The sequence below is a fragment of the Hemicordylus capensis genome, chromosome 4 (assembly GCF_027244095.1).
Source record: "Hemicordylus capensis ecotype Gifberg chromosome 4, rHemCap1.1.pri, whole genome shotgun sequence".
Lineage (NCBI taxonomy): Eukaryota > Metazoa > Chordata > Lepidosauria > Squamata > Cordylidae > Hemicordylus > Hemicordylus capensis.
In genome coordinates, this window is record NC_069660.1 from 266,981,313 (window position 1) to 266,994,114 (window position 12,802).

At 43.9% G+C, this 12,802-nt stretch overlaps 1 protein-coding gene across 3 annotated transcripts in view; it reads right to left on the minus strand.

The window, feature by feature from the left end:
* Positions 1–12,802, minus strand: part of CPA6 (carboxypeptidase A6) — an 86,294-nt gene that overhangs the window by 43,520 nt on the left and 29,972 nt on the right. For all 3 annotated transcript variants that reach the window (XM_053250866.1, XM_053250864.1, XM_053250865.1), the window contains exon 2: positions 5,845–5,920. In XM_053250866.1, the coding sequence (XP_053106841.1) occupies positions 5,845–5,920 (76 nt within the window). The remainder of the gene's footprint in view (positions 1–5,844; positions 5,921–12,802) is intronic.

Consider the following 12,802-nt stretch of genomic DNA (forward strand, 5'->3'; position numbering starts at 1 on the left):
CGTAGCTATAATTGAATGAAAAGGTTCAAAGAACACGGGCCCCCAGCTCCTGAGGGCCCTCCAGCTCCATCCCTCCCTATTTTCTGCATTGTCTCCCTCACTATGGGGGGCTGCTCGAGAGAGGGATGAACACGGGCCCCCTCTCCCCTAGCTACGCCCCTGCATATACTGCAGCTGGTATCTTCCTTATTCATCACGTTTCTCATACTGTAACACTTCCGATATATTGTGACATTGCACTGTTTGAAATCTTTTACCAACACTTGTGTAAAACGTTATGGAACAGTGCTAATACATCCCCCTTGCCCCCGCACCGTTTACTCCAAGCCAAAGTCAGCAACTGCTGCTTTCTAATTTTATTGTTGACCAGGTGATTGAAAGGAAAGGAATATGTGAATAATTAGAGAAAGCATGGCAGCATGCAATGCATAAGACATCCCTTGGAAAAACTTGTTGGGAAGATGCTGGGTGATAGCTAGCTACAAAAACAAGTACACATGTCTCCTTTCTTCACGTGCATATTAAAGAAGTCCAAAGAGAAAGCCACAGAAAGAAACATACTAAAGCCAACAACAACAATGCTAAAGTCAACCAACAGTCCAACTGATCAAAGCTGAGCACTAAGCTACATGTTGTGCTGTTTACATGCCAAACAGCTCAGCTTTACTTCTTTGGAATGTTGAAGGGTCCCTCTAGAAACTGGTCCTCCATGCAAAGAAGGCTGGAGAGGCATGAAAAGTTCAGCTTTCCTTTATTGTTGCTGCCAGAGCCATTATCAGATTCACCCTTGAAAAAGATGGAAGGTACATTTGGCTGGCTAGGTTTTCTCCTTCCATTGTTATGTTGTTCTGCTCCTCCCCTTCTAAACTGGTAGGACAGACAGACTTGTTGTCCAACATGTTGGAAGTTAAGGATTTTGCGCTGTCTCTTGTCTCAGACAGTGGAGGACAGACTAGTGAGTCAGAGGGCTAGAGGGTCAAGACATTGGTCATTCTCTACTGCCCTGACACTATCCCTTTTGAAATGTAGATTGGTACTCTTAGAATCTATCTGCATCCAGCTAGATAGATAGATTAGAGATCCTAACTCCTCACTTTCCTATCTAGAATGGAGTTCCTTAATAAATGCCTTATATATTGATATGAAACGATGAATTGGCTCCAAGTTAATTTACTCTCAGCATACACGCATGCCTAAGTAAATTCCGCTGTGTTGTGCCTCTGTGCACTCTGCTATAATGAAAAAGGGATTCTCTCATCAAAGAGAATTCCCAACACAACATAATACTGGAGACAGTTAAAGAAAAGCTACACACAACACTGATGGGTAGTTAATCCACAATGGTTTTTTGTTTGTTTTTTTGTTTGACAAAATACAGCCATGTTACAAACTAAAGTGGAAGACTCGCATTCAGGGAGGAGATTCTGAATTTGCCATTTTGTCACTGAAAATCACCCCCACCCAGCAGCATGTTACCCTGTGAAGGAAAATAAATGAGTACCTACAGGGCAACATTTTGCAAAAACCCAGCTCCTTCGAGAAGTCCATAATGCTGGGGAAAGTTGAAAGAAAGAGAAGAAGAAGACGACCAGGAGCAAGGTGGATGGACGACAGCAATGAATGCACCACTGAGAGACCTTAAAGGCCAATTTGAAGACAGATCATCCTGGAGAAAATCTATCTATGTGGTCGCTAGGAGTCGACAACGACTTGACGGCACAATCAATCAATCAGTCAGGGTAAATAACAGCTGGTGGGTGGGGGGTGGGGAATAGCACAAAGGGAAAGAGTTAACAATTCCTTTTTCTGCACAGGTCTTCTGCTTTAGTCTGCAGCCTCTATGGCTGCATTTTGCAAAGAACAAAAAGTTGGGTACAGCTAAATGTGACTGAGCATCATACATTGTTCAGGCCTAAATAAACTTATCAACTTCTCAAAATTCAGCGACCACCACTGTAGAAGATCTGGGCAAAGCAAAAACAACAACAACAACAACCCTTTTTTTCATGTGAATCATCAACACAAGCTGTTGAGAGCTGAACTTCCAAATGGGCATGATTACACACAGCAGCTTCATGTCCATGCATTCATGTGCTTGCTAGCACCACACGCGGGTAATTGGGACAAGTGCTGCCACAGCAGAAAGCTGCATGCGGCGGCAGAGAGCTTTTTTAAAAAGATCCCACTCACCGCTCCCCTTACTGCGGCACCTAACCTGCTGGCAAAAGATTTACCTCAGTTCGTGCACATCCCTAATACCCTAATGAGTGCACTGAACTACTCTGTTGATGTATGCTCTGGATTGGGACCTTGCACACAACAGTTTCCTGATGCAGCTTAAGGCTAATCTAAATACTGGGGTGTGAGAGGTCATCCATCTAGAAGGAATCCACAACTTCATGCCTGCACCTTTGTCCCTGAAACTTTCCCCTCCCCCCTTAGCCAGTGTTCTTCTGGTGAGGCTCTCTGAACAGCACTGAGCCCACCAAGACAAAACTGACTTTAAAAAAAAAAGGCTTTAACAAAGCCATGCACAAACAGGACAGTTCCCCTCTCCTTTCCATCCATGCTGGACTTTAAATCTCCCTACCCACCCAATCACCGTTCCTTGGTTGTAAGAATTCAGCAGAACCCAAGTTGTGTTACTCTTTATCACATCTAGTTTCAGCCTGATGTTTGACAGCTAGTGCTCCTGAGGTTTGTCCTGTTAATTCTTGCAAAGAGCTCCACTGGCTGGTTTGGCCCATTTTCGGGCCTTTCTGACCCTCTCCTGGCTCGCGGTGGCCATTTTGAAGGCCGCCACACATGCACACAGGCTTAAAAATGGCCACCGTGAACCATGAGAGGGCCAGAAAGGCCCCAAAATGGGGCAATACGGCCCAGAGAAGACCAGGGGGAGGCTGGTGGGTGTGGGAGGGGGAAACTTCAGATACCCCCTGTGGCTGTGGCAATATCCCCCAGAAGCAGAAGAATGACCCAGGCCCAGCGGTGAGTTTCAAAATAATAATAATAATAATAATATTTTAAAAAACATTTCAAAGCCCAAATCGGCTCGAATTCAAGCCAAGCGTGTGTGTGTGTGTGTGTGTGTGTGTGTTCAGGGTGGGCAAAACTGAACATGCCCAGTCTGGTTCGAGTACGGTCCAGAATCAAACCAAACTGGGCAAACTGGTTTTGTGCACACCCCTAGAGAGAGGTGCTAAAAGCAACCTAGCATCCTTCTAAATTTCCTCCTTCTTTATCCACATGTTTCCCATGAGCAAGCAGAACATTCTGAGACAAATACTTCAGCATCCCAATTCTCCCTTAATAGAAAACTTGTTGTCACATAGACACTGTCCAGTTTTATCCAAATTCTAAGTTTATAGTTAATCCCTTTCATGTAGATTTAACTTCTTTTACTAATTGTTATTTTTGAGGAGCAGTGAACAAACTAGAAAGGTAAACTGTATTAATTAAATATATCTGAAAACCTTCCTGAAAAACAAAAACCTAGAGTTTCAGGTGAAAAGGTTACAGGTAAGTAGGTCATCAGTTTCTATAATGAAAAAACTTCTACAAAATTTTCTAGGCCAGAGTTGACTCAAATGACTGAAGAAAAGAGGGGTGATTTTATTTCAATATCCATGACAAGGGGAAGAATCCAGGGGAATTCATGCTGTATTTGAAAATATTCTCAATTTCACTTTGTAGGAACTTGGTGATGATTCATTCTGAAACATGGGTTTCAGATGGTCCCATCTAGTTTGGCCCAGGAAAAGAGCATGCTGGTTTGGTCCCAGCTATAGTGAGAGAAGTGAAAGGACAATTGGTCCAGGGAAAATGTCACCCAGGAAATTGTGACAGGAGGGGCTGTGCACTATGGCAGCAGACATTTGCTGTTTCCTGATCTACAGCTAATATAACCCAAAACAAAGCCCTTGCAGATCACTCACTCTATGGTTCCATTGTGTATGTATTAAAGAAAAGTGGAGGTGTATAGCTGAAAGGAAAAGGTGCTGTGGTTTCCAGAATCCTTGACATTGCTGTTGATTCTGTGGCTCTGGAAGTACATTATACACTCTGTATTAACTGAGTGCTTCAAATTCACACACCCTAACCCAAAGTTTCTACCCATTTTCTAGAAATAGATCTAGAAACATATAACTCTTTCTGTTTACTTCTCACTACATGCTTTAAGTTTCTGAAATTGAAGAACACATGATCTTAATCAGATCAAGACAACATTAAAAGTAAAGTGTGCCGTCAAGCCGATTTTGATTCTTGGCGCCCACAGAGCCCTGTGGTTTTCTTTGGTAGAATACAGGAGGGGTTTACCATTGCCTCCTCCGACGCAGTAGGAGATGATGCCTTTCAGCATCTTCCTATATTGCTGCTGCCCAATATAGTACCAGCAGGGATTTGAACTGGCAACCTTCTGCTTGTTAGTCAAGCATTTCCCCACTGTGCCACTTAAGGTGGTTGAGAAAATATTATTGGCCTATTATTTAATACTGGTTTATTATTTAAAAGGCACCATAATAAATCAGATAAATGAAATCTTTATTTTAAAACAAAATTCTTAAGCAGTAAAGGATTCTGCACCCTGTCCTCAGCATGGATACAATTTTAGGGCACTTAACTTGATTGTAGAGATATAAATGAGACATTGCAGCAAGCACACAGATTTGTTGATATACAGTAGTTTTGCAAATTTGTCTGGGGCAAACTAAACTGTGTGCTCTTGATGAAAAGGAGTGTGCACAGATGGCAAATGATACATTTAGAACCAATTCAAATAAACCTTTGCAAAAAAATTCATGGGCTTCCACTTGTTTAGGTATAAACACATTCACTCCTGGAGAGTTTTAACTTTATCACAATGGTGTCAAGTGTATTTGCTCTTTCTCTTGAGAAAAAGAGAATATTGGCAATATGATAGGTGATTTATGTTTATAACATAAGCCAGGAGCACTCAGTGCTTCTTAAAACATGTGTGCATTCGCCTGTTTCAAAATTCCCTCGAAGGCTGATATAAAGGCATATATAATTAAAGTAATTTGTATGTTACTGCTATTTTCCAGCTCTTCAGCTCTTCTACTTACTCGTTTTGCTATGCTGATTTGTAGAGACAGAAATATGTGGCTGTTTCATATGATATTTTGGGGATGGTGGGAGGGATATCACACAGTTTGCTTATTAGACAGCACCTGCTTGGATCCTCTGAATGGACTATTGAGAAGGTCGTATTTAGAGGCTATATGTATGTTCTATCTCGGGTCAAATGTACCTTCATTTTAAAAATACAAAAATCTGGAGATGGGCCTTGTGAACATACCCTTAATCCCTCTAGTGGCTGTTCCTGGTGTCTATCTTATGTTTCTTTTTAGGTTGTGAGCCCTTTGGGGACAAGGGACCATCTTATTTATGTATATGTCTGGCGAGACCGGCTGTCCCTACCTCCGAGGATGGAGTGGTGAGAGGGCCCAAGGCAACAGGGATGGGAGGCGGCCAGGGAGAAGCGGAGGAAAGACTGCCAACGGGCAGGGACCCGGCTCCAGCAGAGGAGAGGCAGAGCCCTGAAAAGGCCGAAGGGTGCGAGGAGAACATCAGCAGCAACGCCTCCCGAAGGGAGGGGGTCTGAGCAGGAAGAGGGAGAAGGGGGAGAGGCATTGGCAACAGCTGTAAAGGGTAGACAATTACAGGGAATAAAGAGAGGTGTTGGCCCCGGAATTGGGGGCAGGCTATGCATCGCCTGTGAGGAGGCATATAAGGAGCAGGTCAGGGATGAGAGGCTAGCTGGTGGAGAGTGTCAGTTGACAGCAATGCTACTTTTGCTTCAAACACTACAAAGAATAAACTCACCTTAAGTTGCTGAGAAAGGATCTTCAGTGTCTGAGCTTCTTGGTCATTTTCTGGAACAACCCGTATCACCTTATCCCTGTTTAAAACAAAAACCTTGAATGACGCCTTTAGGAATCTTTTTAAACAAGAAAATGAATAGGGGGGGGGGGGAATCAAATGACTAGTTGCCAGGTTTGGCTTTTTTAAAGCCAAATTTTGCAGGAGCCCATATTGGACAATGGAAATGTTTCTTTAAAGTATTATTTGAAGCACTTATACCAGCTGGATTAATTCACTCGAAGCAGCAAAAACAAACTTCACCATTGCTTACTTGACACCAAACTTCCTGAGAAGTGAGCATAAGAACATAAAAAGGGCCCCACTGAATCCGAGTAGGTCCATCTAGTTCAGTATTCTGTCCCATAGTGGTTAACCTGGAATGCTTCTGGAATAGCTTCTGGAATGGAAAGCCCACATGGAGTTCCTGAAAGCAATAGCTTTCTCTGGTATTCAGCAGCAAACTGATTTTGAACATGGAGATTACATGTAGCCATAATAGCTAATGGTCATTGACAGACTATCCTCCATGAATGTGTCTAATCCCCTTTAAAAGCCATCTAAGTCAATGGGTTAATGTAATCTACTGGACTAATTATAGTCTCTTTGAAATATAAACAGACTCTTTGGAATACTGCTGAGACCAAATGATACTTAGCAGGAGCTGTGGATATTTCCAGGACTGACAAATTATATGTTTTAGATTGAATATTAAGTGGGCCTAGGGAGGGCATAGGCGGCCCTTGTTCAGGCTGTCTGCACTCTCCCACAGTGCCACTTCTCTTTCCACCGTGACATGCAGGTACAGTGGCAGCAGCCTGCCTGATGAGCAGGGTGGGGTATGCTGTCTTGCCACCACGCATGTGTGGCTGCCATTTGAGTGGCCCCCTGGCATACATAATACCATAAGGACAGCTTCACATGATCTGCCACAAGTAAGGAAGGCAGGAAATGGTGAAATGTCAGGAACTAGCAGTGTGAGCTCCTGGAGGATGTGTTGTGTGAACCTGCCCAAGTCTGGTTCCCATAAGTCCTCTGCCCAACATTCTTCATAACCAAGATATGAAGTTGGGTGGAGAACCTTGGGAGAATGTCATATAGAGGGCTTGGGAACCAGAGTTGGGCAGGTCCTCATGAAACACCCACGGGAACACTTCACACATGATTTGAGTTTTTCATTATGTGTTAGAGTGTAGTCCAATTTATACCCAGGGCGTTTTCCACACAGCAGGTTTTATCATTAGTTCTATGTGAGGCTTTACTGTGAGCTGCGAGGGAGGTATAGCCTATCTACATCACTGCGGGGGTGCAGAGCATAATTGATGGTTGTTGTTATTGTTGTTATAATCTATATATTTAATTCTCTTAGCTAGTGCGTGTCCTGGATTTGGCGGCAGAACTCTTGTGACACATTGTGGGAGTTCCTGGGCCCAGTGAGAGTTGAGGGGAAAGAAAAATTGGCAGCAGTGGGGGCGGGGTGGGGCGGGCCGCAAAATGGCCAGAGGAGGTGGCCTCGCCCTTGGCTGGCTGCTGGGAGGCAGAGGCGGCAGGGCGGCCTGTCCTGTCCAGGCCAGGCCATCCCAGATATGGAAGAGGCGGCAGCAGGAGGTGGCAGGGCGGCCTGGCCTGGCTAGGCCATCCCAGGTATGAGAGGCGGCGACCTGACCAAGCGGGAGGCGGAGGTAGCGGGATGGCCTGGCCAGGCCAGGCTGTCTCAGATATGAGAGGCGGTAGTGGCCCGACCAAGCAGGAGGCGGAGGCAGCGGGACAGCCTGGCCTGGCCGTCCCAGATATGGAAGAAGTGGTGGCCCAGCTGGGCCGCCGGAGGCAGGAGGCATCGTTGGCTGGAATAGGAGGGAAACATTTCGGCCCACCGCCGCCCCGGTAAGAAGGACCTGGCTGTGGCGGGAGGGGGATGGGGGCAAGAGAGAGTGGGGGAGGGGCCAGAGGGAGGGGGGAGCAAAGAGAGTGGGGCTGGAGGGAGGGGGAGCAAAGAGAGTGGGGCTGGAGGGAGGGGGCAAAGAGAGAGTGGGGTGGGAGGGAGGCAAGAGAGAGTGGGGCAGGAGGGAGGGGAGGGGGGCAAGAGAGAGGGGGCAGGGGGCAAGAGAGAGAGGGGCAGGAGGGGGGGAACAGCAGGCCCCCAAAGAGCGCACAGATGCTCTGTGTGGGTTGGCTAGTATTTATTTATTATCCCTGTTAGATTGTGAGCCCTCTTGGGACAGGGAACTATCTTATTTATTTTTCTATGTAAACCACTTTGAAAACTTTGTTGAAAAGTTGTATATAAATATTAGTGGTAGTAGTACTATTACAACAACAACAACAACAACAACTATTTATATACTGTTCTTCAACCAAAGGAGAAGTAGTAGTAATAGTTATCTGACACAAGATAACTTTTGGCATTGTGGAGAACCACAGGCTGCTGATTTGCCCCCCCCCCGCTTTTTTTTAGTCATGGTGAGTTCAAAGAGTTTTGAAGACTAGTTTCGAGGTACTCATAACAATTTACAGGTTATCAGATTCCAGCTAACTCTTTACAAGTTCTTTTGAATTGCCTGGGCCCATATGTGGGGAATGTACATCTGGAAAGGGTTATCAATCTATTGACAGCAGCAAAGATTTTGATTGCCTTTCAGTGGGGGAAAAACAACAACATATCATACTTCCCCTTTCAGACTAGTACTTTGGAATACAGGACATGCTTGTAAAGATAAATTGTTATATCTTTTTTTTCTTTCTTTTTAATAAGAGAACTCAAAAAGCATTTAAACTGAAAAAGCAAGGTAGGAAGAGGGGAGAGTGATTGTGTGGGAGGTGGGTCAGATGAGCATGCCCTACCCTGATTCCCTCCCCAGCATTTACTGAGAGTGGAGGGGAAACCATTCGACCCAGCTCCCAACTCTCACACGATCACTCTCCCCTCCTTCTACCTCATTTTTTGAGTTCTTATGACCACGGCTCATGAGTGCACCCAGCTCTCTTACCGTGGCTGAGCACTCCTTCTACCAGGGCTGACAAGAGGGAGAGGCAGCTGAGGGCAATCTGTTCTGGGCTCCCACAAAGCCCCTTGCCTCAGTGCATGGTCCTCCAACTGTATATACACATGCCTGCATCTTTTTAGAGGGGGCCCCAACAGCACACCTGCCCTAGGCCCCGTACATTCTCTGCGTGGCCCTGCCTCCTACCCAGGCGAGGATCATATGAACTAGTCTGCTCTGTGTTTTGCCATATTCTTCCACTGGCCCTTCCCACTGGCTTTGGCCTGCAAGATTTGTTGTCCCCCCAGCAGTCAGAGGAGGGCCCATATTTATCACAGCACCAGATCTGAAAAACAGTCAGAACTTGGACAGAGAGAAGGTTTATGTGCAGGGAGGACACCAGGTAGGAAGCAGAGGTAAATGCTCAGCTACAGGGCAGTCCCTTTAAGGATCTCCATTCCTCAACTAAGGGGCCTGCAGACAAATTTTGATGACTCTGCCAGTGCACCCTCAGGAAGTGCTCTGTGCCACACAAAATATGCCCCCAAGGGTCACACAGCCCTCAAGGACATATTTATGGGTAACATAGAAGGCTTCTGGGGGGATTGGGAGGGCACTGAAATGCCCTTAATATAGCACTAGCACTGGTGTAGCATGAATACTGTAACGCGCTCTACGTGGGGCTGCCCTTGAAGAATATCCGGAAACTACAGCTAGTGCAAAACGCGGCAGCGAGGGTTCTATCCGGAGCTGCCCGTTGGGAACATATCACCCCCGTTTTGAAAGAGCTGCACTGGCTGCCGGTTCGTTTCCGGGTCCAATTCAAGGTGCTGGTTTTGACCTTTAAAGCCCTAAACGGTTTGGGCCCGGGGTATTTGAGGGACCGCCTGCTCCCAAGGGTTGCTGCCCGCTTGACTAGGACATCTGGGGGGGCCCTGCTCTGGGTGCCAACAATGAGGGAGGCCCGGCTGTCGTGCACTCGGGACAGGGCCTTCTCTGTTGCTGCCCCTAGACTCTGGAATGCTCTCCCGGTGGCCATTCGTTCCTCAGACTCCATCGCGGCTTTTAGAAAGCTTTTAAAGACTTGGCTTTTTACCCAGGCTTTTACATAATTGTCTTTTACTGCTGTTCTTGTGTGTTTTTATCTGTTGTCTTGTTTTTATGCCTGTTTTTAGCTTGATGTTTTTACTGTTTTTTACTGTATGTTTTTAATTTTTGTAAACCGCCTTGGGGTTTTCTTTTAACGAAAGGCGGTATAAAAATGTAAAAATAAATAAATAAATAAAAAATAAAATCTGGAATTCTTCAGGAGCACTAGCATTACACTGGGTTTTTCTCTCATTGCAAAGATGCTCCATTCATCAGGCTGTCAGCCATTGTCTGGGCAATAACCAAACAATCCCATTTGTTAGATACACAGGTTATATGAAGGATGTGATGAAACTATTTATTGGGCAAATACAGTACGAATAAACTTTCAGATGATAAATAGTAATAATCTGAACAGGAAAAAGCAAAAACAAATAAATGCAGGACTGCCATTTCAATTATGGGAAGAACCACTGCAATATAGGAAACTGCCTTATACTGAGTCAGACCATAGGTCCATCAAGTTCAGTATTGTCTATACAGACTGAAAGAATAGAAGATACATGGACCAGAGAACAAAACATATACTGGGTAGTATATATACCGTGTATAAGAGTCTATTCACACACACAACTTACATGAAACAAGGATAAATTAAACATATATTATGAAACACACAATTACTAAAGAAATTGTCTGTGTTCTAGACCCCAAAAAGTGTGGCTGAAGGTCAATTATGTCCATGTTCCTTATACATGTAGGTATATAGTCCTTCCAGATCTTTTCTCTTGCTGGTTCTTGTTCAAGTTGTTACTCCAAATGTTACTCAAAATTATTCCAGATCTTTTTCCTTGCAAGTTCTTATTCTAATGGTAGCTCCTTGTACAAATGTTGCTCCTTCTGATAGATGCTCCTTGTCCAAATAATACCCAACAGGTATCCTAGGTAATTTTTACCTGTTTCCTCCTGCTTGAGCAGGACTTCATCAGGAGAAGTGAGCTGAATACACAATAACACATATTTCATTTTAACAAAAAAATACCTTCAACAAATTTTATTAACTCAAAGGGTTAGAAATTTTTAGTTATTACTCACATTTATTTCTTCCGAAGTGACACTGCACCTACCAGTGGTTTCTAAATTAGAAATCCTACTGGATACCAAGTTGTACTGGCTTCAAATGGTACAGATAATGCTTAATATATCCTACAGCGTCTGCCAGATGTTTTCAATCCCCTTTGATCAAAAGGGATGTGCTTCATTATCCAATCTCATCTAAATGACCAATTATATTTATGTGCGTGTGTGAAGAAACAGCAACGCTAAGCTTCCAAAGAAGCCATGGACCTTTTGTCCCATTTAAATTCCCAATTATACAAAGATAATATGGAACCAAAACGTAGCTCATATAAAAGCTTATCAACAATATATATGATAGTCCCATTCTCCAACAGGAGAGACTTTACTCTTTTAAAGGTGATGTCCATCAATCTTGTGTGAATGTTAAATCTCAACCCTCTAAAACCCCCATTCCACATCCAAATCTCTAAATAGGGCCAGGATCAAAAAATAGCGCATTGTGCCTATAGATAACTGGAAAGGTCATTGACCTGATTTAAACCAAAAGGCTCTAAAGTCCGGAGCTGATGTATAAAAAATGCCTCCCTCTGTAGGAGGGCAGTTTTGATATTTGCATAGGAAAATTCTTTTTGTTTATACCTATAGATGACAAAAAATTCAAAATCATTAAAGGAGTGCCCTACCTGCATGAAATGATCAACCATAGGGCATTCCAAATTTTGGTTCTTAATGCGAGAGCGATGTTCCAAAATGCGAGCTCTGACTGTTCTGGTTGACATGCCTACATATCTCAGGGAACATGGGCATTGCATTATATATATGATGTTCTTGGTGGAACAGTTAGCAAAAAAGTCCAATCTATATTTTTTGCCAGTATTATTGTCCCTATATTCTGTGGTTTGCAATGCTCTTCCCAGAGTGGCTCCATCCCCTAAGAGGAATATCTTACATTGAGTAGTCTCCCACTCAAATGCACACCAGGACAGACCCTGCTTAGCAAATGGGACAATTCATGCTTGCTTCCACAAGACCAGACAAGGAACAACGAGTAGCTAATTTCTGTTGGATTTGGTTCACCATTTATGTCATACCCACTGTGATTAAAGACCTGACCAAGAAGGAAAGGCATCAAGGTAGAGATACAATTGTTTCTGATAGATTGATTGAACGACAGATTGCTGGAAAACACGTTCAGCTTTCACTCTGCAAAGAAAGCAGTTTAGCATACAGCATCCTGACATTTTTGCCATACAATGGATAATCCAATCTGTAAGTCCAATTTAATTTATTGCCAATGCAGAAAAAGCAAAAAAGACACCCCCAAAAGATGACCTTTAAAAAAAACAACACCTCTCCACAAGCCTCCCAATTCCTTTACTACTGCCTTTTATAGCTACAGTAAGTGATTAGGCTACATAGGTTTTAAACATCCGTATTTATTGCTCCTGTAAAAATACTGTCTATAAAGCTTCTGCCAGAGATTTCACATTCTTCACCACTGAAGAACAAACATAGCCTCAAATTTGTTCTTTTTCACGGATAAGTTATTTTCCCAGCAACATATTTTGTTTGCTATTGAACAAGTTAATGAAAGACACCATCCACTAGCTATGCCAAAGGCTTGGACCACGCAAAGCCTCATCCCAGGGACATCCCTGAGCCATTCAAAGCACTCACCTCACTTCAGTTTATTACGAACAATGATCAGCACAACACTCACCTCACATGTCCTTAATGCATCCATTGCAACTAATGAGGGTAAAAAATACCAT